We start from the raw sequence: 26,992 nt of genomic DNA, 5'->3' as shown, positions 1-26,992 counted from the left end.
GCTGGGGGGCCCCAAAAGCCATAAACCCCCCAATAAACCCCCCCAGGAGCCGCCTGCGCCTCCCTGTGCCGGGGGGACACGGGGGGGGGGGGTGGGGGTGGGGAAACGGGGATGGGACAGGGCGACATGGGAGGGGGGGACATGGGGATGGGACACAGGGATGGGACAGGGGGACAAGGGGGGGGGGACGGACATGCGGAATGGGACACAGGGATGGGACGGGGGGGAACCACGGGGAGTGGGGACATGAGGATGGGACACGGAGTGGGGACGGGAGGGGACACGGGGAGTGGGGACATGGGGATGGGACACGGAGTGGGGATGTGGGGACATGGGGATGGGGGGACATGGGGACACGGGGATGGGACACAGGGTGGGGGGACATGGGGATATGTGGGGACGTGGGGGGTGGGACATGGGGACACAGGGAGTGGGGGACGTGGGGGGGTACACATGAGGATGGGGGACAGGGAAGGGACACAGGGAGTGGGGACACGGGGTGGGACATGGGGACACGGGGAGTGGGGACGTGGGGGGTACACATGAGGATGGGACACGGAGTGGGGATTGGGGGACAGGGAGGGGGACACGGGGGATGTGGGGACATGGGGTTGGGACATGGGGACACAGAGAGTGGGAACACAGGGATGTGGGGGACGCAGGGATGTGGGGACACAGGGATGGGACTTGAAGTGGAGACGGATTGTGGGGGACACTGGTATGGGACATGAGGATTGGGGACACAGGGACGTGGGGACATGGGGGGACATAGGAATTGGGGACACAGGGATGGGACATGGGGACACGGGGGATGGGACGCAGGAGTGGGGAGACAGGGACGTGGGGACACGGGGGGACACAGGGATTGGGGACATGGGGGATGGGACATGGGGACACAGGGATGGGGTATGGGGACATGGGGGACACAGGGATGGGACACGGGGGGGCACGTGGGGATGGGGACGCAGGGATGGGACATGGGGATAGGACATGGGGGACACAGTGAACACGAGGGGGGACACGGGGATGGGGGGGACATGGAGACATGGGGCCATGGGAATGGGACATTAGGATTGGGGACATGGGGATAAGGGGGGACATTGGGACATGGGGGCAGGGATGGGCTTGGGGACACAGGGACATGGGGGGACACGGGGATGGACATGGGGGACATGGGGATCAGGGACACGGAGATGTGGGGGACACAGGGATTGGGGACACAGGGATGGGACGTGAGGACTGGGGACAATGGGGACACAGGGATGGGACAGGGGGACATGGGGGGGCACCGGGACTGGGAACGTGGGAATGTGGGGACACGGGGGTGTGGGGGGCACAGGGATGCGGGGGACGTGGGGATGCAGGGGGGGACGTGGGGGGCACGGGGACACGGGGTCATAGCGCGGGGTCCCGGGCTGGGATGTGTCACCGTCCCCCCGTGTGTCCCCCCGTGTCCCCCCCGCTCCATCCCCGCCCCCTACCCCCCACCCCCCACCCCCCCCCCCCCTCCGCCCATCCAGCGCCGCCGCCGCTCCCGGGCTGCTGCTGCCGGAGCGAACGGGGCCGAACGGAGCCGAACGCGGAGCCGAACCCGAACCCAGCGCCGAGCGGAACCCGAACGCGGAGCCGAACCGAGCCCGGAGCCGAACCGGGCCCGAAGCGGAGGCGAACGAAGCCGAGCGGAGCCGAGCGGAGCCGAACGGGGCGGGGGGCGCGGGGCCCGGCGGCCGCTGGAGCGCGGCGGGCGCGGGAGGCGCGATGCTGCGGCCCGGCCCGGGTGAGTGCGGGACCCCCAGTACGGACCAGTAACCCCCGGCCCTCCCAGTATAGACCCGCCCCCTGCATCCCTCCCGGCATGGACCCGTCCCCCCCCACCCCCGCTGCATCCCTCCCGGTATGGACCAGTTCCCCCCTCCCCAGTATAGACCCATCCTCCCCACTGTATCCCTCCCAGTATGGACCAGTTTCCCCCTCCCCCATCCCCAGTATAGATCCATCCTCCCTGCTGCATCCCTCCCAGTATAGACCAGTCGCGTCCCCTGTGTGTGTGTCCCCCCATTACAGACCCATCCTCTGCATCCCTCCCAGTATAGACCAGTTCCCCACCCCCACCCGCATCCCTCCCGGTATGGAGCAGGCATCCCAGTATGGACCAGTCCCCATCCTCTGCCCCCCCCCAGTATAGACCAGTCATTCCTCTGCATGCTCCCAGTATAGACCAGTCCCTCCCTTCATCCTTCCCAGTATAGACTAACCCCCCCCGTATCCCCCCCAGTATAGTGTCGTCACCCCTGCATCTCTCCCAGTATAGACCAGTCCCTCCAGTATAGCCCAGCTCCCACCCTGCACCTCCCCAGTATAGCCCAGACCCCCCTATATCCCCCCTCAGTATAGGCCAGTCCTCCCCAATACAGACCAGCCCCCCTCCAACCAGCGCCCCCCCCCCCCCATTGCCCCAATACAGACCAGTTTCCCTGCGCCATCCCCCCAGTATAGCCCAGTAGAGCCCAGTCGTCCCCCCCCAGGGACGCCCCCCCACCGTGGCCCCCCCGCCCCCAGGGGGGCAGGTTTGGGGGGGGGTCCCCGCTGCAGGGGGATGCGCATCGCCACGGTGACGGTTGCCGCGGCGACGGGAGCCTGTGGAGATGGGGGGGGGGCGACGCGGCAGGGGGATGCGGCGAGGCCTGACACCCCCCCCCCCAGCTGCTATAGGTGCTCTGTAGGGGCTATAGGGACCCCCAGCCCTATAGGACACCACCACCCCCCATAGGGGAGCCCCAGTGTCTCCCCTGGCCCTATAGGGGCTATAGGGAGCCCCAGCCTTATGGCCCCCCCACACACCCACCCATAGGGGAGCCCCCAGTGTCTCCCCTGGCCCTATAGGGGCTATAGGGAGCCCCAGCCTTATAGCCCCCCCCCCCACAGGGGAGCCCCAGTGTCTCCCCTGGCCCTATAGGGGCTATAGCCCCCCCCCCCAGCCCCAAAGGGGCTATAGTGGCTGATGGCCCCTGCCCCCCCCAGCACCATAGGGGCTCTCTGCCCCCCCACCCTGCCCAGCTCTATAGGCTGTCCCCCCCAGCCTCCCTCACCCCATAGGGCCTATAGGGTCCCTCCCAGCCCCCTGGCATCTTCCCCAGACATATAGGATATATAGGAGCAGGCCTCCTCCCCCCCCAAGCCCTATAAACTATAGGGTCCCCCCTGGCTCTGCTGGGATCCCCCCAGCTATAGAGGAGCTATAGGACCCCGCTGAGGTCTCAACCACCCTCCCCCCGGGGGCTATAAGGGACCCCCCACCCTCTCTCACCCTATAGGTGCTATAGCCCCCTCTCCTACCCCCTCCCAGCATCCCTTCCCTCCCCCCCCCAGCCTTACAGGGGCACCCCTGGGCCTCTTCTGCCCCACAGGGGCTATAGGGGCATCCCTGGCTCTACAGGAGCTATAGCCCCCCCTCCCCCCCGTAAGGGAATCTATAGGCTCTGTTACTCTATAGGTATTATAGGAGCTACTCTGTTGGCTCTATAGGGAGAATCTGCCCCCCTGTACCCCCCCCCAGTATGGGCTATAGGGAACTCCTGCCCCTATAGGGACTATAGGTCTCATCAGGGTGCCCCCAACCCTATAGGGGCTATAGGGCTTCAGTCTCATTAGAGCTACAGGGGTTCCCAGTCCCTATAGGGACTCTTGAGGCCCTGCCTTGGTTCTGCATTGTCCTATAGGGACCCCTGGCCCTATAGGAACTACCGGCGGTCCCTTTGCCCCCCACCCTTCTCAGTCCCATAAAGGCTATAGGGACCCCTCCAGCCCTATCAGGGTCTCCTATAGCCCTAGTGGGGCTATAGGACCCCCCGCAACCGCTCCTCTCTGGCTCCATAGGGTCTATAGGGGTTCCCTCCAGCCTCTTCCAGCCTTCCCCACCCCGTAAGAGCTATAGGGTCCCATGGGCCTTATTGCCCACCCCCCCCCCCCATCCTGATGAGGCCTCCGCTCCTAGCCCTATAGGAGCTATAAACCCCCCCTTCAATCCTATAGCCCCCCCCCAGCCCTATAGGAGCTATAGGGTCCCCTCAGCCTGTAGGGCTCCCCTGGCTCTATAGGGGCTATAAGGTCCCCCCCACCTATAGGGTCCCCTCAGCCTATAGGGCTCCCCTGGTTCTATAAGGTCCCCCCAGCCTATAGGGCTCCCCTGGCTCTATAGGGGCTATAGGGTTCCCCCCACCTATAGGGTCCCCCCACCCTATAGGGTGCCCCTGGTTCTATAGGAGCTATAGGGTCCCCCCCAGCCTATAGTGCTCCCCTGGCTCTGTAGGGGCTATAAGGTGTCCCCAACCTATAGGGTTCCCCTGGTTCTATAGAGGCTGTAGGGGCCCCCCAGCCTCCTTCCGGGGGGGGGTGTCAAACTGGTCCCAGTTGGAGGGGGGGGGGTTGCGTGTGCATGTGCGTGTGTGTGAGCCAGTGTTCACATGTGGGCTGCACGTGTGTGCGCGCACGTGTGTGTGTTTGTGCACGTGTGTGTGTGCACGGAGGGTGTGCACGTGCGTGCACATGGTGTGTGTGTGTGTGTGCATGTTTGTGCACACACATGTGCACATGGGGCCTGCGTGCCCTGCGGGTGCCCTTTGCACGGTGGCCCTCTTGGGGTCCCTGGGAACACACACACCTGGGGGTCCCTTCACAGTCCTCGTGCCCCTTGCACACTCCCCGTGCACGCCGTCTCCCTGACCAGCCTTGCATGGCCTTGCACACTCTCTGTGCACATGCTGCTGGTGCAACCCACCTTGCACGGTCCCTGTGCACACGCTGCTGGTGCAACCGCCCTTGCATGGCCTTGCACAAGTGCACAGGGTGGGTGCTGAGGGACCTTGCAGCACCGTGCAGTGCTGGGAGGGTTCTGTGCAATTGGGGGGGTCCTGTGTAAATCCAGGGGGGTTGTGCAATGCTGGGGGTCGGGTCCCGTGCAAATCCAGGGGGGTTGTGCAATGCTTGGTGGGGGTCCTGTGCAGTGGGGGAGGTCCCATGCAAATCCAGGGGGGTCGTGCAATGCTGGGGGGTCCTGTGCAATGCCAGGAGGAGGAGGAGATGCAGTGCTGGGGGGGGTTTGTGCAAATCCGCAAATCCAGGGGGGCTGTGCAGTGGGGGGGGTGCCCCATGCAGTGAAGTGGCGGGGGGGGGGGGGGGGGCATGCAGTGCAGGGGGTGTGCATGCAGTGGGGGGCTGTGCAGGGGTGTGTGTGAATGTGCAGGGGGGGGCGAATGTGCGGGGGGGGGGCATGCAGTGGGGGGGGGCTGTGCAGTGGGGGGGGCTGTACAGTACGGGGGGGTGGGCATGCAGTGGGGGGGTCATGCAGTGTGAAGGGTCTGTGCAGTGGGGGGGGGTCTGTGCCGGGCGGTGGCAGCGCGGGAGCCGCTGGGCAGGGGGGGGCGGCGGGGGCTGCAGCGCCGTGTGCCTGGAGAGACTAATGAGGGCGGGGGGGGGGGGCTGGGGGGGGCAAAGGGGAGGGGGCAAGAAAGAGTGCAGCAACTTGGGGTGTGGGGGGGACAAGATGGGGTGTGAAGGGGGGGCGAGGAGGGGGGGGTGCAGGGGGGTAGGTGCAGGCGGGGGGGCTGAGGGGTGCAGGGGGGTGGGCGCAGGGGGGATGTGGGGTTGCAAGGGGGGCTGGGGGGGTGCAGGGGGTGTATGCAGGCGGGGGGGGGTGGGGGTGCAGCAGCCTTTGCAGCCGCGCGGAGGCGCGCGGGGTGGGGGCTGGGGGGGGGGAGGGGGCTGGAGCTGGGCTGTGATGGGGGGGGAGGGGGGGGGCAGGAAGGGGAAAGGGGGGTCCAGGAAGGGGGGGGGGCAGGAAGGAGCGGGGGGGGGGGGGCAGGAAGGAGCGGGGGGGGGGGAGGGGAGGAGGGGAGCAGGAGGAGGAGGAGGAGGAGGAGGAGGAGGAGGAGGAGGAGGAGGAGGAAGAAGGCTGCGCGGCCGAGCAGGCCGGGGGTGCGGGGTAGGCCCTGGCGCGCGCGCGGGGGGCACCTATGGGTGGGGGTGGGGGTGGGGCACCCGCGGGTGCGTGCACGGGGCGGGGTGGGGAGAGGGATGGGGGGAGCAGGGAGGGGCGCGCGTGCGGATGCGTGAGGGGGGGGTGGCGGTGGGGGGGCACGCACGCGTGCAGGGCAGGGGTTTGCACGCGCGCGTGCACGCGGCTGCGTGTGCGCAGGGCGCGGGTCCGCACGCGCGTGTGTGTGCACGAGGAGGTCTGAGGCGGGGTGTGTGTGAACGCGAGCGTGCGTACACGTGACTGGGGGGCGGATTTGCACACGCGTGTGAATGCACGTGGCTGTGTACATGGAGCAGGTTTGCACACGCGTTTGCACGTGGCTGGACGCAGGGACAGGGGTTGCACACGCGTGTGCGCACGAGGAGGTGTGAGCTGGGGCGGGGTGTGAACACGAGTGTGCGTGCACGTGGCTGTGTGCAGGGGCTGGGTTTGCACACGTGTGTGCATGTGCCTGTGTGTTCAGGGATAGGGTTTGCACACGACTGCATGTGCGGAGACGGGGGTTGCACATGTGTGTGAATGCACATGGCTGTGTGCGGAGACAGGGTTTGCACGTGCGTGTGCACATGGCTGTGTGCAGGGACAGGGTTTACACACGTATGCGCTCTTGCACACTCATGTGTGTGTGGATGTGTGTGTGGACAGGCTTGTGCAAGCATGCACGTGCAGGACTGGATGTGCAAGCACGTGGCTGTGAGCGACGGAGCATGTCTGGGGGCGTGCTGTGTGTGTGCACACGTGTGTGTGCGCTTGTGTGTGCACGTGGGGGGTGCGAGCATGGGTTTGCATGTGAGCATGCAGTGTCGTGCAAGGGTGCGTGTGCACATGCATCTGTGTGTAAGGTTTTTGCAGGCATGTGTGTGCACATGCGTGTGCAAGGGTGTTCCTGAGGGAGGGGGTGGTGTTTGCAGCCATGCGTGGTGTGTGTTGCACCAAGATGCTTGTGCAAGCTGCATTGCACCTCCTGTGCACGTGCCTTGTGCATTGCACGGCCCGTGCACGGTGCCTTGCTTCGCTGGGCTGCACACAGGGCGTTGTACCGACCCTGCACCTGCAGCATGCGTTGCACGGCCTGTGCAAATTATGTTGTATCAACGAGGCGCACGCAGCGTGCATTGCAAGGTGGTGCATTGTGGGGTGGTGCTTTGCTTGTGCAAGCTGCACACTGCACCAAACTGCCCCTGCATGGTGCGCAGCACTGACCATGCACGTGCATACTGCATTTCATGGGCCATGGTGCAATTTTGGGCTTCTGCATGAGGCGTGTTGCACTGAGCTAGTGCATGGCGCTGCCCGTGCACGCTGCATGGTGTTGCTTTTGCACTGCATGGTGCATTGCCTGGTGCACATGCAGGATGCATTGTGCTGCACGCTGCACACTATTGCTGGTGCACACGCAGGATACAGTGCACTGCCCATGCACGCTGCATGGCATTGCTGGTGCACATGTAGGGTGCATTGCGCTGCTTGTGCATGCTGCACATGCATGATGCATTGTCTTGCCCGTGCATGCTGCATGGTGTTTCTAGTACTCATGCACAACGCACTGCCTGTGCATGCTGCACGGCGTTGCTGATGCACATGTACAATGCGTTGCACTGCTCCTGCACGCCATTGCTGGTGCACATGCAAGACCCATTGCATTGCCTGCAGCATTGCTGGTGCACATGCACAATGCACTGCATTGCCCGTGCATGCTGCATGGCGTTGCTGGTGCACATTGCCTGGTGAACATGCACAATGCATTGCATTGCCTGTGCATGCTGCACGTGCATGACACGCTGCATTGCCCGTGTAAGCTGCACAGCATTGCTGGTGCACATGCACGACACACTGCCTGGTGCACATGCACGATGCATTGCTGGTGCACGTGCACAATACACTGCCCCTGCACGCTGCACAGTGTTGCTGGTGCACACGCAGGATGCATTGCCTGCTGCACATGCTGGACACACTGCACTGCCTGTGCACGCTGCACAGCATTGCTGGTGCACATGCAGGATGCATTGCTTGCTGCACATGCTAGATTGCATTGCCCGTGCATGCTGCACATGCATGACACACTGCACTGCCCCTGCACACTGTACAGCATTGCTGGTGCATGTTGCCTGGTGTACATGCAGGACAGGCTGCATTGCTTGTGCATGCTGCATGGTGTTGCTAGTGCACACGCTGGATGCATTGCTGGTGCACATGCACAATGCATTGCTGGTGCACACGCAGGATGCGTTGCTGGTGCACATGCTGGATGTACTGCCCCTGCACGCTGCACGCTGGTGCACACACAGGATGCATTGCCTGGTGCACACACAGGACACTTTGCTGGTGCACACGCACAATGCACTGCCCTTTCACACTGCACGGTGTTGCTGGTGCACGTGCACAATGCATTGCCCGTACACACTGCACAGCATTGCTAGTGCACATGCAGGATGTATTGCCTGGTGCACACACATGATGCGTTGCTGGTGCACGCGCAGGATGCATTGCACTACCCCTGCATGCTGCAGGCCGTTGCTGGTGCACATGTAGCACGTATTGCTGATGCACATGCACAATGCACTGCTGATGCACGTTGCACACCGTTGCTGGTGCACACGCATGCTGCACTGCACGCTGACCCATGCACGGTGCACATGTATGTTGCATGGCGTTGCTGGCACACATGCAGGACATATCGCTGGTGCAAATGCACAGTGCATTGCCCATGCACACTGCACAGCATTGCTGGTACACACACACACTGCACTGCCCCTGCACACTGCATGGCGTTGCTGGCACGCACACAGGATGCATTGCTAGTGCAAATGCACAATGCATTGCCCATGCACACTGCACAGCATTGCTGGTGCACACGCAGGATGCATTGCACTACCCCTGCATGCTGCACGGCATCACTGGTGCACACGCACAATGCATTGCTGGTGCACGTGCACACTGCGCTGCCCCTGCACACTGCATGGCATTGCTGGCACACTCGCAGGATGCATTGCCTGGTGCACGTGCAGGATGCATTGCTGGTGCACACACACACTGCACTGCTCCTGCACGCTGCTGCACACACCGCATGCATTGCTGGTGCACAAGCACAATGCATTGCCCGGTTCACACGCAGGATGCATTTCTGGTGCACATGCTGGATGCACAGCCCCTGCACGCTGCATGATGTTGCTGGTGCACATGCAGGACGTATTGCTGATGCACATTCACGATGCATTGCCGATGCACGCTGCATACCGTTGCTGGTGCACATGCTGGACTCATTGCCTGGTGCACATGCACGCTGCACTGCATGCTGGCATGTGCACGGTGCACATGCACACTACACAGCGTTGCTGGCGCACGTGCAGGAAGTATTGCTGGTGCACACACATGATGCATTGCTGGTGCAAATGCACAATGCATTGCCCTTTCACGCTGCATGGCATCAGTGGTGCACACACACAATGCATTGCTGGTGCACACGCCTGCTGCACTGCCCCTGCACACTGCATGGCGTTGCTGGCACACATGCAGGATGCATTGCCTGGTGCATATGCACAATGCATTGCTGGTGCACATGCTGGATGCACAGCCCCTGCACACTGGTACTGGTGCACATGTAGCACGTATTGCTGGTGCACATGCACAATGCATTGCCGATGCACGCTGCACGCTATTGCTGGTGCTCATGCCACACACATTGCCTGCTGCATATGCCGGTTGCATTGCACCACCCATGCCCAGCACTCCTTGCCCCTCCCCCCACCAGTGCCCCCCTCTAACTGCCTCTCCCCTCTCCCTGCAGCACCACCCGGGGCCCTGAAGCCGGACGATGCCCCTTGGCCATGGCGGCCCCGGCGCCCCTTAGGATGCCGCTGCCGCTGCCGCCGCCGGCATTGCTGCTGCTGCTGCTGCTGCTGCTGGCCCCGGCTGCTCCGGCTGCTGCTCCAACCTCGTGCCCAGCCGCTTGTTCCTGCAGCAACCAGGCGAGCCGGGTGATTTGCACCCGCCGGGAGCTGCTGGAGGTCCCAGCTAGCATCTCGGTGAACACGCGGTACCTGAACCTGCAGGAGAACCACATCCAGGTGATCCGCACCGACACCTTCAAACACCTGCGGCACCTGGAGATCCTGCAGCTGAGCCGCAACCTGGTGCGCAAGGTAGAGGTGGGCGCCTTCAACGGGCTGCCCAACCTCAACACCTTGGAGCTCTTCGACAACCGCCTGACCACCGTCCCCACCCAAGCCTTTGAGTATCTCTCCAAGCTGCGGGAGCTGTGGTTGCGCAACAACCCCATCGAGAGCATCCCCTCCTACGCCTTCAACCGCGTGCCCTCCCTGCGCCGCCTCGACCTGGGCGAGCTCAAGCGCTTGGAGTACATCTCCGAAGCTGCCTTTGAGGGCTTGGTCAACCTCCGCTACTTGAACTTGGGGATGTGCAACCTGAAGGAGATCCCCAACTTGACGGCCTTGGTGCGGTTGGAAGAGTTGGAGTTGTCGGGGAACCGCCTGGGGCGTGTGCGGCCAGGTTCCTTCCAAGGCTTGGGGAGCTTGAGGAAGCTCTGGTTGATGCACGCGCGCGTGGCGGCAGTGGAGCGCAATGCCTTCGATGATCTCAAAGCTTTGGAGGAGCTGAATTTGGCCCACAACGAGCTGGCCTCGCTGCCCCACGACCTCTTCGCCCCCTTGCACCGCCTGGAGCGGGTTCACTTGCACCACAACCCTTGGCGCTGCGACTGCGACGTCTTGTGGTTGAGTTGGTGGTTGAGGGAGACGGTGCCCAGTAACACCAGTTGCTGCGCCCGTTGCCACGCGCCGCCGGCATTGCGGGGGCGTTACTTGGGGGAGTTGGAACCAGGGCATTTCACCTGCTATGCGCCGGTGATTGTGGAACCCCCGGCCGACCTCAATGTCACCGAAGGGATGGCGGCCGAACTCAAGTGCCGTACCGGCACCGCCATGACGTCGGTCAACTGGTTGACCCCCAACGGGACGTTGATGACCCACGGTTCCTACCGGGTGAGGATCTCTGTCCTTCACGACGGTACCCTCAACTTCACCAACGTCACTGTGCAGGACACGGGGCAGTACACCTGTATGGTCACCAACGCCGCCGGCAACACCACCGCCTCCGCCACGCTCAACGTCTCGGCAGCCGATGCCGCCGCTGCTGCCGCTGCCGCTGCTGCCGCTACCGGTTACACCTATTTCACCACCGTCACGGTGGAAACCACCGACGCCGGCGGTGAGGAACCAGCTCCGCAAACCGCCCCGGCGCCCACCGTCGGGTGGGAAAACGCCGGTGGCTCCACAGCGGCTCCAGCCACCCGTGCCACCGGTAAACCCTTCACCGTCCCCATCACGGCGGCGGCGGCGGGGGCGGGTGGGGGGTTACAGGATCTGGACGACGTCTTGAAGACCACCAAGATCATCATCGGGTGCTTCGTGGCCATCACCTTCATGGCGGCCGTCATGCTGGTGGCGTTCTACAAGCTCCGCAAGCAACACCAGCGCCACAAGCACCGCGGCGGCCCCGCGCGCGCTGTTGAGATCGTCAACGTAGAGGACGAGTTGGCCGGGGGGACCGGTGGTGGCGGTGGTGGCGGTGGCGGCAGTGGTGGCGGTGGCGGCAGTAGCGGTGGGGACAACCGGTTGGCGTTGCCGGCGTTGGAGCGGGATCACCTCGACCGTTACGCCGCCTTCGCTGCCCATTACAGCAACAGCGGCGCGGCGCTGGGCTGCGGCAAGAACCCGCTGCTCAACTCGGTGCACGAACCCCTGCTCTTCAAGAGCCCCTCCAAGGAGAACGTGCAGGAGACCCAGATCTGACCCCTCCTCCCACCCCCCCACCCCCCCCGGGGGACCCTCCCCCACCCCCACCCATTGCTGCACCCCCCACCATGGAGGGGGGAACGCCCGGCGGTGGCAGCGGGGTGGGGGGGTGGGGGGTGGGGTGATTGGGGGGGGAGGGGGGGGGCACGGAGGTGTGCAAGGAAGGACTGGTGTGGTGCACGGGGGCGTGCGACGGACTGGTGCAATGCACGGGGCAGCGCGATGCACAGTGACTTGCAGTGAAGGACTGGTGCGATGTACAGGGCCGTGCAAGGAAGGACTGGTTCAGTGCACGGGGCCGTGCGAGGAAGGACTGGTGCAATGCACGGGGCCGTGCAAGGAAGGATTGGTGCAATGCATGGGGCCGTGTGATGCACGGGGTCTTGCACTGAAGGACTGGTTCAATGCACGGGGCCATGCAAGGAAGGACTGGTGCAATGCATGGGGCCATGTGACACACAGGGTCTTGCAGTGAAGGACTGGTGCAATGCACGGGGCCGTGCAACGCACAGGATCTTGCAAGGGAGTGGTGCAGTGCACAGGGGCATGCGACACGTGGGGTCATGTGATGAAGGACTGGTGCAATGCACAGGGCGGTGCAATGCACGGTGACTTGCAGTGAAGGATTGGTGCAATGCATGGGGTCTTGCGAGGAAGGACTGGTACAATGCACAGGGCAGTGCAGTGCACAGTGCCTTGCAGTGAAGGAGTGGTGCGATGCACGGGGTCTTGCAAGGAAGGAGTGGTGCAGTGCACATAGTTGTGCAACGCACGGTGTTGTGCGACGAAGGACTGGTGCAATGCACGGGGCCGTGCAATGCATCGTGACTTGCAGTGAAGGAGTGGTGCAATGCACAGGGTCATGCAATGCATGGTGTTGTGCAGTGAAGGACTGGGGCCGTGCAATGCACGGTGTTTTGCAACAAAGCACAGCGTTGTGCAATGCACAGCGTTGTGCAATGAAGGACTGGTGCGCTGCACAGGGTCGTGCAACGCACGGTGTCTTGCAATGAAGGACTGGGGCTGTGCAATGCACGGTGTTTTGCAACAAAGCACAGTGTTGCACGATGCACAGCGTTGTGCAACGAAGGAGTGGTGCAATGCACAGGGTTGTGCAACGCACGGTGTTTTGCAACAAAGCACAGCGCTGTGCAATGCACAGGGTTGTGCCGTGAAGGGCTGGTGCAGTGCACAGGGTTGTGCAATGTACAGGGTTGTGCAACGAAAGACTGGGGCTGTGCAACGCACAGTGTTTTGCAACTAGCACAGCGCTGCATGATGCACAGCGTTGTGCCGTGAAAGGCTGGTGCAGTGCACAGGGTTGTACAATGTATAGGGTTGTGCAACGAAAGACTGGGGCTGTGCAACGCACAGTGTTTTGCAACTAGCACAGCATTGCACGATGCACAGCATTGTGCGGTGAAGGACTGGTGTGATGCATGAGGTTGTGCAATGCACGGCCTTTTGTGGGGAGGGATTTGTGCAACACGTAGTGTCTGCAGCAAAGGACTGGTGCGTTGCACGGCATTGTGTAATGCACAACCCGTTGCAGCGGAGGACTGGTGTAATGCATGGTGTCTTGCAAGGAGGGGGTTGTGCGACACACGGGATCGTGCAGTGCACAGTGTTGTGCAACAAAGGTTTCATGCAGTGCATGGTGTCACGCGATGAGGGACTTGCGCGATGCACGGGGTTGTGCGAGGCGCAGCCTCGTGCAAGGAGTGACTTCTGCGTTGTGCAGCCTCGTGCGCTGCACAGCCTCGTGCTGTGGAGCCCTCGTGCAACGCACGTGGCTTGTGCAATGGTGGCCTTGTGTGATGTGTGGCCTGGTGCGATGCACAACCTCATGCAATACCATCCCCCGTGCAAAGCATAGCCCTGGGAAGCACAGATCCTTGTGCAACACCCGGCCTCGTGCCACACGTGGCCTTGTGCAACACGCCACCTCGTGCCCCCCCCTTCATGAGGAGGACATGGAAGAGACACAGACGGGAGGGGCCGGGCAACACGTGGCCTCATGCGACGTCAGCTCCGTGTGACAGTGGCGTCGTGCAACACGGGGCCTTGTGCAATGGCCATGCAGCTGCACGCACCCCCCCTCCCCCCGCCCCAGAACACCACGAGGAGGACACGCGAGAGACACAGCCACCACGGCCTCATGCAACAGCCTTGTGCGATGTGGGGTCTCGTGCAACGGCCTTGTGCAATGGCTGGCCTTGTGCAATGGCCTCGTGATGCGGGGCCTCGTGCAACGGCCTCGTGCAACATGGGGCCTCATGCAGTGTCGTCGTGCAAGGGCCTCGTGCAACAGCCTCGTGCAATGCAGGGGGAAGGGGGGGGGGGGCCTTGTGCGCCACGCTGCCCCCCCCGCTCCCCCTCCCCCCCCAGCCCCGTGCTCTCGCTTGCTTGCGGCCCCCCCCCCGCCGCCCCTCCCCCGCCCCTGCCCCTCCCCCCCAGGGCCGGGGGGGGGGAGGGGCTGGGGGGGCCCCGGGGGCTTTTCTAGGCCCGTGGGGGGATTTTTTAATTCGCCGCGGCCGACACTTTCCTATTTTAATAAAAATCCATCACGGTGTTTCCAACCGCCGCCGGCGCCTCTCTGCTGCTGGGGCTTGGCGTGTGCTTGGCGTGTGCTTGGCATGTGCGTGGCATCCCCTTGGCGTGTGCGTGGCATCTCCGTGCTGTGGCTGTGGCACGTGTGTAGCGTGTGCTTGGTGTGTCCTTGGTGTGTGCTTGGCATGTTCATGGTGTGTGTGTGGCGTGTGCTTGGCATGTCCTTGTTATGTGCTTGGTGTGTGCATGGTGTGTGTGTGGCATCCCCTTAGCGTGGGTTTGGCATCTGTGTGGTGTGCCTGTGGCATGTATGTAGTGTGTCTTTGGTGTGTGCTTGGCATGTACATGGTGTGTCCTTGGTGTGCGCGAGGCGTGTGTGAGGCTGCGCGGGCGGGGATGCTGCACATGCCAAGCCCACACTAAGGACACGCCGAGCCCACACTAAGGACATGCCAAGCCCACGCTAAGGATATGCCAAGGACCCGTCAAGCCCACGCTAAGGACACGCCAAGCCCACGCTGAGGACATGTCATGGCTGGGGGGTGCAGGCGTCCGGGTGGTGGGGGAGGGGCTCCCGCCGTTGTCATGGCAACCGGGGGGGTGGGGCGGCGACGACGCTGCCTGGGTCCCCTCGTTACACTGATGGGGGGGGCGGGGTACCACCCCACCCCCCCGCCCTGCGGATGCTGGTTGCCATAGCAACGAGCCGGTTGCCGGGGCAACACTGCGCGGGGGGAGTGGGGGAGGGGCACTGCGGCGGTCGCCATGGTAACACTGGAAAGGGGGAGGGGGAGGTGGCTCTTCCCCGCCCCCCGCCGCGGTTGCCGCGGTAACGGTGCTGCAGAGCGGTCGCCATGGCAACGGGGGGAGGGGCGCTGCGGAGCCGTCGCTATGGCAACAGCGCCTTGGTGATGGCGACCGGGGGAGAGGGGATCCGCGTCGCCCCTCCCCTCCTCAAAAAAAACGGACCCAGGGGTCCCGGTGTCCCCCCTCCCCACCTCAAAAGCGACCCATGTGCCCCCGCCCCTCCCCCATCTCCCAAAGGACCCAACCGGCCACGCCCCCTCTTCCCCCCCCCCAAAAAAAAAACCAGGGGACCCAGGTGTGTCCCCTCCCCCACTAAAAGGACCCAGCCTCCCCTTGCCCCCTCACCCCCAAAAATGGACCCTTCCCCTCCCAGGACCCAACTGGCCTCGCCCCCCCTTGCCCCTCCCCCCACCCACGTGGCCGGGTTGAGCATTAACCAGCCGGGGCGGGGGGAGGGGGGGCGCAAAGGCCGGGCCGTGCTGTGGGGCAGGTGGGGGCTGGGAGGGGCGTTGGGGGGTAATTACGTGCCGGGGGCGGGGGGGCGGGATTTAGGGGGGTAGTTGGGGGGCGGTTGCGGGGGAGAGGAGTAATTTGGGGGCGGGGGGGCGGTGTTGGGGGCAGGGAGGGGCGGTGAAGGGGCTCGGGGGGGCCGTTGGGAGGCTGGGGGTGCGGTTGGGGGCTGGGGTGGCAATTAAGGGGCTCAGGGGGGCAGCTATGGGGCAGGGGGGCACTTGGGGGGCTGGGGGGCAGTGAAGGCTCAGGAGGGCAGTTGTGGGGTGGGGGGGTAGCTGGGAGGCTGAGGGGGGCAATTAAGGGGCTCAGAGGGGCAGCTATGGGGCTCGGGGGGGGCAGTTGGGAGGCTGGGGGGCAGTTATGGGGTGGGGGGCAGTTGGGGGCTGGGGGGGTATTATGGGGCTGGGGGGGGGTAGTGAAGGGGCTCAGGAGGGCAGTTGGGCTGGGGGTGCATTTGAGGGGTGGGGGGGTAGCTGGGAGGCTGAGGGGGGCAATTAAGGGGCTCAGAGGGGCAGGGAAGGGGCTCGGGGGGGCAGTTGGGGGTTTGGGGGGGCAGTTATGGGGTGGGGGGACAGCTGGGAGGCTGAGGGGGGCAGGGAAGGGGCTTGGGGGCAGTTGGGGGCTGGGGTGGGAATTATGGGGCTGGGGGAGGTGGTTAAGGGGCTTGGGGGGCAGTTGGGGTGCTGGGGGGCAGTGAAGGGGCTCAGGGGGGCAGTTGGGGGGCTGGGGGGGGAAGTTTGAGGGTGGGGGGCAGCCCCCCATGCCCTCTGACCTTTGACCCCGGCCCTCCAGCCATGGCGCAGGCAGAGGTCCCGCGGTGTCGCCGCGTGGGGATCCTGGGCTACGGCCAGTTGGGTACTGGGAGCACTGGGAAGGACTGGGGGGGGGGGGACTGGCTGGGGCAATGAGTGGCGGGGGGGTTAATTGTGGGGGCTGGGGGTAATTGAGGGGTAGAATTTGGGGGCAATTAGGGTAATTGGGGGCAATTACGGTAATGGGGTAATTACGGTAATTGGAGGGGTACATGGGGGCAGGTAAGGGGTAATTACGGTAATTGGGACATGGGGGCTAAGGGGGGCAATGAAGGAGTAATTACGGTAATTGGGGGGTCACTGGGGCAACTGGGAAGACACTGGGGGGTAACTGGGGGCAAAGGGTGGGGTTGGAGGTTGGGGGGGGCAGTTTTGGGGTGTGGGGGGGGGTGACAGCTCGGTGCCCCCCCGGGCAGTTCTGGGGGACAGTGGGGGTGACAGCAGGGGGTGACGGGGGGGGTGACAGCAGGGGTGCCACCCGTGTCCCCCCAGGGCAGTTCCTGGCGGGGCAGCTGCTGGCGCAGGGCCCCCCCCTGGGCCTGGCTTTGGCCTTCGTGTGGGTGCGGGGGGAGGGGCGGCTGGAGGGGCTGCCCCCCGCCCTGCGCCTGCCCGACCTGCGCCTGCTCCCCCAGACGTGAGTGACCCCCCTGTCCTCCCCCGTCACCTTGTCACCCCCCCATTCCCCAGAGCCCTGACACACACCCCCGCCACCCCCAGGGCCCCTCGTATCACCCCCAGCGTCACCCCCGGGACCCCCAGTGTCACCCCCCCGTCACCCCCAGGACTTCAGTGTCACCTTGGGACCCCACATGTCACCCCCAGGACCCCAGTGTCATCCCCAGTGTCACCTTGGGACCTCCCATGTCACCTCTGGGACCCCAGTGTCACCCCTTGTATCACCTTGGAACCCCAGCGTCACCCCCTGTGTCAACCTCGGGACTCCAGTGTCACCCCCAGTGTCACCCCCCTGTCACCCCCAGCGTCAACCTCAGGACTCCAGAGTCGCCCCCAGTGTCATCCCCCTGTCACCCCCAGGACCCCAGTCTCATTGTGGGACCCCCAGTGTCACCCCCGGGACCCCAGTGTCACCCCTAGTGTCACCCCCAGGACCCCAGTCTCATTGTGGGACCCCCAGTGTCACCCCCAGGACCCCAGTGTCACCCCTAGTGTCACCCCCAGGACCCCAGTATCACCCCCAGCACCCTGGTCTCATTGTGGGACCCCCAGTGTCACCCCCTGTCACCTTAGTGTCACCCCCCCATCACCCCCAGGACCCCAGTGTCATCCCAGTGTCACCCTGGGACCCCCCTATGTCACACACACCCCCCAGTGTCACCCCACTCCTGTGTCACCTTGGGACCCTCTGTGTCACCCCCAGCACCCCAGTGTCACCTTGGGGCCCCTGATGTCACCCCCAGGACCCCAGTGTCACCCTCAGTGTCACCTTGGGGCCCCTCATGTCACCCCTGGGACCCCCCATGTCACCCCCAGGACACCAGTGTCACCCCCAGTGTCACCCTCAGGACCCGCGTGTTACCCTCCCACCCCAATGTCACCTCCTCAGACCCCTGTGACCCCAGGGTCTACATGTCCTGGTGCCACCCCGTGTCCCCAGGGTCCCCCCACATCCCAGTGCCACCCCGTGTCCCCAGAGTCCCCAAGTCCTGGTGTCAATCCTTGTCCCCAGGGTCCCCCTGTACCCCAGTGCCACCCCACATCCCCCAGTCCTGGTGCCACCCCGTGTCCCCAGGGTCCCCAACATCCCAGTGCCACCCCATGTCCCCAGAGTCCCCGAGTCCTGGTGTCACTCCGTGTCCCCAGGGAGGTGGACCTGGTGGTGGAGGTGGCACATCCCTGCGTGGCCCAGGAGCATGGCGAGGACATCCTGGCCCACGCTGACTTCATGGTGGGGACATGGGACACGGGCTGGGGACAGCAGGGAGGTTGGGGACAGTGGGGGTGGGGTGGTGGGGACATGGGGACAGCAGGGAGGTTGGGGACAGCAGGGACAGGGTAGCACTGGGGACATGGGGACAGCAGGGAGGTTGGGGACAAGGGGGGCGGCGGGGTGGGGACATGGGGACAGCAGGGAGGTTGGGGACAACTGGGGACGGGGTGGCACTGGGGACATGGGGACATCGGGAGGTTGGGGACAATGGGTGTGGGGTGGGGGGGACATGGGGACAGCAGGGAGGTTGGGGACAATGTGGGTGGGGTGGTGGGGACATGGAGTCATGGGGAGGTTTGGGCCAGGAGGCTGGGACCACGGGGGCTGTGGGGACATTGGGGACCTTATTTGGGACCTTGGGGACCTTATTGGGGACCTTGGGGCGTGGTGGCCTGAGCCCTTGTCCCCAGCTGGGGTCCCCCACGGTGCTGGCGGACCCTGCGGTGGAGCAGCGGCTGCGGGGGGCGGCGGCGCGGGGGGGTCACACGCTCTATGTCCCCCGGGGCGCCCTGTGGGGCTGCGAGGACATCGCACGCATGGACCGGGCTGGCACGCTGGCTGTGAGCGGGGGACACGGGGGACACTGGGGGGACACTGGGGGGTTATGTCACAGGACTGGGACACCAGGGGGTTTGGGGACACCATGGGGTGGGATGTCATGGGGTTGGGAACACCATGGGGCTGGGGACACTAAGGGGTTGGGGACACCAGGGAGTGGGATGTCACGGGGTCAGGGACACTAGGGGGTTGGAGACACCAAGGGGTGAGATGTCACGGGGTTGGGGACACCGGAGAGTTGGGGACACCAAAGGGTGACTGGCCTTGTGAACAGTGTTCAAAGTTGGGGACCTCGTCCACCTTTGGTGATCACACCTGGGTTTGGGGACAGTATCTGGCCTTGGGGACAGTGTCCAGCTTTGGGGACAGCATCTGGCCTTGGGGACAGTGTCCAGGTTTGGTGACCACACCTGGGTTTGGGGACCGTATTTGGCTTTGGGGGCAATGTCCAAGGTTGGGGACAGCATCTGGCCTTGGGGACAGTGTCCAGGTCTGGTGACCACACCTGGCCTTGGGGACAGTATTTGGCTTTGGGGACAATGTCCAAGGTTGGGGACAGTATCTGGCCCATGGCTGGCCTTCGGGGCCATCGCGGGGCCTGTTGGTGATAGTGCCCCACCGCCGCCAGGCGCTGAAGGTGACAATGACAAAGGCCCCACAGAGCTTCCGCCTGGAGGGGTGGCTGCAGGAGCGGCTGGTGGCAGCGGGGGGGACACGCACTGTCCTCTACGAGGGTCCTCTGCGTCCCCTCTGTCCCCTCGCCCCCAACAACGTCAACACCATGGCGGCCGCAGCGGTGGCCGCGCCACACCTGGGCTTCGATGGCATCCAGGCCTGCTTGGTGGCTGACCCCAGGTGGGTGACAAGTGCCACCTCCCTGGGTCATGTCACACCCCCCCCCCCCCCGGTGTCACCCCCATCCCTCAGCACACAGTGACAAAGGAGGAGGGGGAATGGGGACCCACCCCGTGGTGTCCCCACAGTGTTCCCGACTGGCACATCGTGGAGGTGGAGGTGACAAGTGTTGGGGACAAGGGACGGGCGCTGAGTGTCACCAGCATCCGCCGTAATCCGGCGGCACCCGGTGCTGTCACTGGCAGTGCCACCCGTCACGCCTTCTGGAGCAGCCTGCTGGGTGGGTGTCCTGCATGTCCCCTCCCCCCTGTGTCCCCAACCTCCCGTGTCTCCAACCCCCTGTATCCCCCCCATATGTCCCCGTGTCCCCACATATGTCCCTGTGTCCCCCAGGGTCCTCTGTGCCCCCCCCCCATATGGCCCCAGTGCCCCCCCCTACATCTCCATGTCCCCTGTGTCCCCATATGTCCCCTTGTCCCCTCATGTCCCCCCTGTCCCCGTCGTGTCCCCTGTGTCCCATGTCCCCCCATATTGCCATGTCCCCAGTGTCTCCCCGTGTTCCCCCCATAGCTCCCCATGTCCCCAGTGTCCCCCTGTGTGTCCCCCATGTCCCCAGTGTCCCCCCTTATCTCCCTATAACCCCCATATATCCCCTTGTCCTCCCTGTCCCACCATATCCCGTGTCCCCCCATGTCCCCTTTGTCCCCCCCCATGTCCCCAGTGTCCCCCGTGTCCCCTTACCTCCTCATAGCCACCCATATATCCCCTTGTCCCCCCATATCCCGTTTCCCCCATGTTCCCAGTGTCCCCTCATCCTCCCCAGTGTCCCCTCGTGTCCCCGCCATAGCTCCCCATGTCCCCAGTGTCCCCTCATGTCCCCTGTCCCCCCTAATCTCCCCATATATCCCCGTGTCCCCCCATGTCCCCAGTGTCCCCCTGTGTCCCTTCCATGTCCCCAGTGTCCCCCCTTACCTCCCCATAGTCCCCCATATATCCCCTTGTCCCCCCTGCCCCCCCATATCCTGTGTCCCCCCATGTCCCCAGTGTCCCCTCATGTCCTCCCTAGCCCCCCATGTCCCCTGTCCCCCCATGTCACCCCGGTCACTCTGTGTCTGTTCCCCCCCAGCCTGCCACGGACATGGTGGATGTGTCCAGCTCTGCTGAGGCCACCAGGCTGGGGACAGCAGGGGACACCAGGGGAGAATGACAGGGACACTGGGGGACAGCAGGGGACACTCAGGACAGGCTGGGGGCAGGCCAGGGGACACTGGGGGACAACTGGGGACAAGCAGGGACAGGCCAGGGATGGTGGGGGAACAACTGGGAGAGGCTGGGGACAGTGGGAGGCACCCAGGACAGGCAGGGGACAGGCCGGGGACAGTGGGGGAAGGCCAGGGACATCCAGGGACAGGCTGGGGACAGCAGGGGACAGGCAGGGGACACTCAGGACAGGTTGGGGACAGGCCAGGGACACGGGGGGACACTGGGAGACAACTGGGAGAGGCTGGGGACAGCAGGGGACACTGGGGACAGGCCAGGGACACCCAGGACAGGGCAGGGAGAGCGGGGGACAGCAGGGGACAGGGCAGGGAGATAAGGGGACACTCGGAACAGGCTGGGGACAGGCCAGGGACAGTGGGGTGACAACTGGGAGAGGCGGGGGACAGGCCAATGACAACTGGGGACAGGCCAGGGCCACTGGGGGACAACTGCGGACACACAGGGACAGGCGGGGCCCATTAAAGGCGACATCGCCTTCACCGCGTCGGCTGCGCCTCATCAATGCGGCGGGAAAGAGGGAAGGGCGCGGGGCATGACGGGAGGAAGGTCAGGCCTCTCCGCCTGGCCGGAGCGCGGCGCAAGGCACGCCGGGAAGGAGGGCAGCGGCCCCAGCCTGGCTGGGGAGGGGGCGGGCGCCTAGGTCGGAAGCCGCGGTGCACGCCGGGAGCCGCGGTGCACGCCGGGAGCCGTAGTTCCGGCCTGCCGTGGTGGCCGGAGGGGGTTGCGCGGCCGCCAGCAGTCCCGGAGGAACGGCGGGGTGTGCTGGGGCGGCCCGGGGGGTCTCGGGAGGGTCCCGGGGGTCCTGGGGGAGCCGGAGGGGAGCGGGGAGCGCCGAGGAGAGCCTGGAGGCCCGACGGGGCCTGGCTGCACCCTGGAATGGCCTGGAGGGTGCTGGGGGAGGGGTGTCCGGAGGGCCTGGGTGGGCCCCGGGGGTGTCCGTAGGGAGCTGGAGGATGTTTGGGGCCCTGGGGTGTGGTTTTGGGGGGATAGAAGGTGTCCCGAGGGTTTAAGGGGGGCTGGGAGTGTCGGGGAGGTGCAGGAGGGGCTGGGGGGTGTCGGGGGCTGTCTGGAGAGTCTGTGTGTATGTGCGTGGGGTGGGGCAGAGGGGCTGGAGGTGCTGGGGCTGTTTGCCAGAGGCTGGAGGGGTTTTGGGGGGTCCCTGAGGGGTGTAGAGAGGGGTCTGGGGGTCGTAGAATGTGTGGAGGAGGGGGAGCAAAGAGGGGGTCCTGGAGGTACTGGGGCTGGGGTGTTGGGGGTGCAGGGCCTTGGAAGTCTCAGGGGAGGCCAGAGGTACCTTTGGAAGGGAGGGGCTGAGGGGTACAGGGAGGGTGCTGGGAGGCTTTGGGGGACTGTTTGGGGGTGCCTGAGGGATCTTGGGGAGCCTGACAGGGGGCTGGGGGGGGGCATGTAGGAAGGGGGGCACCTGGTGGCTATTTTGGGGGTTCCTGGGGGGGGCGCTTGGTGATGCAGGGGGGTGCCTGGGGCTTTTGGGGAACCCAAAGGGTCTTGGGGAGCCTGAGGGGTTGCTGGGGGGATCTTAGGGGTGTCGTGAGGGGAGCAGGTGGGTGTCGGGAAGGTCTTGGGGACCTGAGGGGTCCTGGGGAGAGCAGGGGGATGTCAGGAAGATCTAAGGGACCTGAGGGATATTGGTGAAGCCTGGAGGGTGCAAGAGGCGGGGCTGGAAGGTTTGGGGGGTCCTGGGGGGGATTTGGGGAGGGGTGGGGGCCACAGAGGGGGGCTGAGAGATTTGAGGGGTGCTGGGGGGTGTGTGCTGGTATTTGGGGATGCCACCAGTTGCTCCCCACCCCCTCCAAATCCCCCGGGGGGAATTTTGATGGTGCCAACCTGAGCTGACCCCCCCCTCCTTTTCACCCCACAGGCAGCCAGGGACACCCCCCCCCGACCCAAGGGCCATGTCAGGCCCCCCCCTCCCATCACCATCGGCAGCGGGGGGGCCGGCAGGGCTGTACCATGAACGGCAGCGCCTGGAGCTCTGTGCTGTTCACGCGCTCAACAATGTCCTGCAGCGACCCTGCTTCACCCAGGAGGCTGCAGATGAGATCTGCAAGAGGCACGTGGCACCCATCCATTCCCCCCCCTCCCTGTTTTTTAATTAGTTTGGGTATTTTCCTTATTTGTTGAATATTTCTTGTGGTAGGTTGGCACCCAATGCCCACCTCAACCCACACCGCAGCCTCCTGGGCACTGGCAACTACGACGTCAACGTCATCATGGCTGCACTGCAGAGCCTGGAGCTGGCGGCCGTTTGGTGGGACAAACGCCGGTGCGACCCCCTCCCCATGCCACCCCCCACACGATTTTTATTTTTCTGCCTCTTCCTCTTCACCTTTTTTTTTAAAATTATTTATTTTGATTTGGTTTTTCTCCCCCCTCCCACCGGCAGGTCGCTGGAGCGTCTGGCGCTGGGTCAGATCCTGGGATTCATCCTCAACGTCCCCTCTCACGTCTCGCTGGGTTTTGTGGCATTGCCGTTACGCCGTAAGCACTGGTTAGCCGTCCGGCAACTTCGCGGTACCTACTACAACCTCGATTCCAAACTCCGGGCACCCGTCGCCATTGGCGGCGAGGCTGAGCTGAGGTAGGAAACCCCACTGGGTGCCGCTGGGTGCCACCAATGGAGACACGGGTGCCACCTCCGCCTCTTCCCCTCTGGCAGGGCCTTCCTGCGGGATTTCCTCTCCCAAGGGCTCTGCGAGGTTTTCCTAGTCGTGCCGCGTGCCGTGGAGGAAGCCGGCGCCTGGTTGAGCCCCGAGTGACTTGTCACGTGCTAAATGGGTGACGCCGACGGGTGACACTGCTGTGGGCACTGCCCTTTTTGGGGTAAAACCGCCACGCTTTGGGTCTTTAGCTAGGCACAGCTCATCCAGGGCAGGGGGGATTGTTACGAGATGAAGCTGGATGGTTTTGGGGCGCCATGGGGACCCCAGAGCTGGCACCCACTGTCACCGTGCTGCTGCGGTGCTTCAGCTCCCTGATTTTGCCCCCATTTTGCATGTGGGTTTTGCCTCCCTCTGTCACCGGGATTCCCCTGCAGGTGCGTGTGTCGTAGCAGGGTGACGGGGGGTGTCATGCGTGTGCATGAGCGGTGTCCTGTGCACGTCACAGGCCGGTCATGTGTGTAGCGCTGTGCTTGTGCACGTCACCCTCCCGCTGTCCCTGTCGCGTGCCCTCACGTGTGTCACATCCCAGTTGTTGCGTGTCGCCTGCCTCTGGTACACCTTTCCTGGCTCTGCGGGGTCGTGGCTCCAGCATCGTGGCTGCATCTGGAGCCGGATTAATTATTCCCAGCCCTTCCCGGTGCTGGATTTCAGCCCGTGGCGCCGCGTCCCCTGGCTTGATCTCAGGGTGCACGCAGCGCTTCAGTAGGCTTAATTACCCACAAAAAGGTGATTAAAACTGTCGGTTTACAACTTTGTGTCTCCGCCGCAGTCCTTGGGGCTCACACGGTCGCCCCTCTTTGGGGGGTGGGCTCAGCTGGGGCTGAGTGATCCCCCAACTCCCCCCAATTTAACAACCTGGAAGGGGCAGCCCGGCTCGGCCGGGATTCCCTGGCTGCGGGGAGCAGCTTAAAGGAAGGTTTTAACCTCGGTGATGAAATGGGGGGGGTCTGGCGCTCGGGGGGCAGCCACAGAGGCCGGGGGTCCCGGGGAAGGGCTGCGGGGCCGCTCCCGCTGCGCTGCGGCGGCTCCAAAGCGACCGCGCTGATTGGTTCACTCCCACAACGTGGCCAGCCAATGGCTGCACGCCGTCTGGATCCGCCTCCTCGCCTTAGCTAAAGGGATGCGGGAAGGCGGCTGGCGCTACCGTGAGTCCCGGCGCTCCCTGGTGGTCTAGTGGTTAGGATTCGGCGCTCTCACCGCCGCGGCCCGGGTTCGATTCCCGGTCAGGGAAAGCACCTTTTCCTAGCTATTTTTTTTTTAATTTTAAAATTTATATTTTTCACCCACACGCGACTGTTCACACACACCTCACAGCGGCACCGCGGGGTCTCCTCCCTCGGTAATCGCAGGTGAGATTTGCAAGCCGTTTTTTTTTTTTTTTTTTAACAACAACAACAAAAAAAGGGAAATAATAAAACATATCACGTATCGCGATAAATACACGATAGGGGAGGCACCGCTGGGATTCGAACCCAGGATCTCCTGTTTACTAGACAGGCGCTTTAACCAACTAAGCCACGGCGCCCCGTGCTAGCTGTAATCGCCCTCGCCCTCCATCTCCGCCAGCCGCCGGTGTCCCCACGCGTGTCCCCGCTCCCTCCACGCTTCCTGCGGCTCCCCGCGGTTCTGTCAGGCTCCACAGTAGCTGCATGGGGGGGAGGGGTGGCAGAGTCGGCCGGGGGCCTGGGGTAGGTTGAGAGGTGCCGGGCACAGGCTGTTATCTGTCCCTTCCTCGTTAGTATAGTGGTGAGTATCCCCGCCTGTCACGCGGGAGACCGGGGTTCGATTCCCCGACGGGGAGGCTGCAGTCTTTTACCTTTCTTTCTCCTTCATTTTCCCCTTTCCCCCCTCGACAAACCCTTTCGGAACCGCCTTTAGTGCATTCCCAGCGGATTTTTCCAACACTCCCCCATAACCTCCCCCGCGGATCGCCCCGACCGTATTTTCCCTTTATTTCTGAGGGGGAAATCCCCCAATAAATAGGATTTTTCAGCCGTTTTATCCCCACTGACTCTCACTGGGGAGGCTGAGTCGTGCTGAGCGCGGCCGGCTGATCTGGGAGGGAATCACTACGCGGGCTGTGCTCCAGGATTGATAGGAATCCCGCAAAACCGATCAAAAAACCTAAAAATAGTAATAAAAGAGTATTAAAACAACGCTAACTGACGTTTGCCACACACGCAAACACCGCGGAACGAGTGCGGCGGTGCCTTCGCGGGGCCATAGCCCGTGACCCGCGGACCTGAGGTGGAACCGCGCGCAGCGCGCTGCCGCCCCGCCTACTAGCACCGACCAATCGCGTCGCTCCCCTCACCCACCAATCAGAACGCACCTTTGCAGTTTAAACCGATGGGTTCGGCACCAAAGCGGGAGTGTCTGTCCCTGCCCGTTATAGGCATCCCCTGGATCCAACCGCTAGATCCTGGTGGCTTTTTAGGGCCTAATTCTCCGCTCTCCCACCCTGAATGTCCTGGGTACGGTGCTGCCGCGGGGATCGGGTTTGTTATTCCAGCGCTGTGCTCCAGTTAAGCACCCATGGAGCAAGCAGGGATCTGCGCTCTCCCCTGTTTTGCAGGTTCCTCCGGCTGAAGCCCTCGGCAATCCTGTTGGATTGAGCAGGAGCTTGGGCTGAGCCCTTTAGATCCCTTCCAACCTTGATCGACTTTGTGAAGGTCTCAGGGCAGCCACCCGTGTGCCATGGAAGCGCTGGATGCTTGTACAATAAATTGTGTTCAGGAAGGAGAGTAATTGATTAAACTTAGTTTGGGGGTGGGGGGCCTTTGTCCTTGGGGGGTGGCCCTGTTCTCAGTGGGGGGCCTTGAGGACGTGAGGGAAATGCAGAAGAGGAAAAGAAAAAATAATTTGGAGGTGAGGAGAGCAAGAAAATGCAATTAGCAGAGGATGGTTTCGATCCATCGACCTCTGGGTTATGGGCCCAGCACGCTTCCGCTGCGCCACTCTGCTTCTTGTGGCAGTGGTGTTTTATTTTGTACTGATAACATGAATTGGAAAAGTTCCCACTCGCAGCTCGGCTGGAGCGGAGCGCCCTTGGCAGAAAGGCCCTAAGTGGATGGCTGAAGGCCGCGAATTTTCGGGGCGGCAGGCAAAAATAAATCAGGTTAGAGGGGCGTCACGTCCTT

General features: G+C 63.8%; 3 protein-coding genes and 4 non-coding genes across 9 annotated transcripts; 5 read left to right on the top strand and 2 right to left on the bottom strand.

The window, feature by feature from the left end:
* Positions 1 to 5,906: 5,906 nt before the first annotated feature.
* On the top strand, positions 5,907 to 14,880 carry LRRC4B (leucine rich repeat containing 4B). The gene is made up of 2 exons (XM_056339352.1): positions 5,907 to 5,980; positions 9,822 to 14,880. Exon 2 carries the CDS (start codon positions 9,862 to 9,864, stop codon positions 11,842 to 11,844), a length of 1,983 nt encoding a protein of 660 aa, XP_056195327.1. The 5' UTR covers positions 5,907 to 5,980; positions 9,822 to 9,861; the 3' UTR covers positions 11,845 to 14,880.
* Positions 14,881 to 15,648: 768 nt separating this feature from the next.
* Positions 15,649 to 21,650, top strand: ASPDH (aspartate dehydrogenase domain containing). The gene is made up of 8 exons (XM_056339404.1): positions 15,649 to 15,694; positions 16,510 to 16,572; positions 17,022 to 17,163; positions 18,351 to 18,435; positions 18,888 to 19,037; positions 19,664 to 19,890; positions 20,019 to 20,170; positions 21,017 to 21,650. Exons 2-8 carry the CDS (start codon positions 16,512 to 16,514, stop codon positions 21,052 to 21,054), a joined length of 855 nt encoding a protein of 284 aa, XP_056195379.1. The 5' UTR covers positions 15,649 to 15,694; positions 16,510 to 16,511; the 3' UTR covers positions 21,055 to 21,650.
* On the top strand, positions 20,038 to 24,602 carry JOSD2 (Josephin domain containing 2). Of its 3 annotated transcripts, none has more exons than XM_056339426.1 (5): positions 20,038 to 20,170; positions 23,051 to 23,242; positions 23,330 to 23,455; positions 23,576 to 23,770; positions 23,849 to 24,602. In XM_056339426.1, the coding sequence occupies exons 2-5, from the start codon at positions 23,085 to 23,087 to the stop codon at positions 23,946 to 23,948; spliced, it is 579 nt and encodes a 192-aa protein (XP_056195401.1). In that variant the 5' UTR covers positions 20,038 to 20,170; positions 23,051 to 23,084; the 3' UTR covers positions 23,949 to 24,602. The 3 variants fall into 3 exon arrangements, with proteins under 3 accessions (XP_056195401.1, XP_056195402.1, XP_056195403.1); XM_056339427.1 differs by lacking the exon at positions 20,038 to 20,170 and adding an exon at positions 21,814 to 21,930; XM_056339428.1 differs by lacking the exon at positions 20,038 to 20,170 and adding an exon at positions 21,942 to 22,090.
* Positions 24,603 to 25,011: 409 nt separating this feature from the next.
* Positions 25,012 to 25,083, top strand: TRNAE-CUC (transfer RNA glutamic acid (anticodon CUC)). The gene has a single exon. It is a non-coding gene; the product is annotated as a tRNA-Glu (tRNA).
* A 220-nt stretch (positions 25,084 to 25,303) lies between these two features.
* Positions 25,304 to 25,377, bottom strand: TRNAT-AGU (transfer RNA threonine (anticodon AGU)). Its single transcript has one exon. It is a non-coding gene; the product is annotated as a tRNA-Thr (tRNA).
* Positions 25,378 to 25,581: 204 nt separating this feature from the next.
* On the top strand, positions 25,582 to 25,653 carry TRNAD-GUC (transfer RNA aspartic acid (anticodon GUC)). The gene has a single exon. It is a non-coding gene; the product is annotated as a tRNA-Asp (tRNA).
* A 1,091-nt stretch (positions 25,654 to 26,744) lies between these two features.
* On the bottom strand, positions 26,745 to 26,816 carry TRNAM-CAU (transfer RNA methionine (anticodon CAU)). Its single transcript has one exon. It is a non-coding gene; the product is annotated as a tRNA-Met (tRNA).
* Between the last annotated feature and the right edge of the window lie 176 nt (positions 26,817 to 26,992).

Source organism: Falco biarmicus, chromosome 5 (assembly GCF_023638135.1).
Source record: "Falco biarmicus isolate bFalBia1 chromosome 5, bFalBia1.pri, whole genome shotgun sequence".
Lineage (NCBI taxonomy): Eukaryota > Metazoa > Chordata > Aves > Falconiformes > Falconidae > Falco > Falco biarmicus.
Note: the sequence above shows the minus strand (reverse complement) of the source record. Positions and strands in the feature narration are given on the sequence as shown.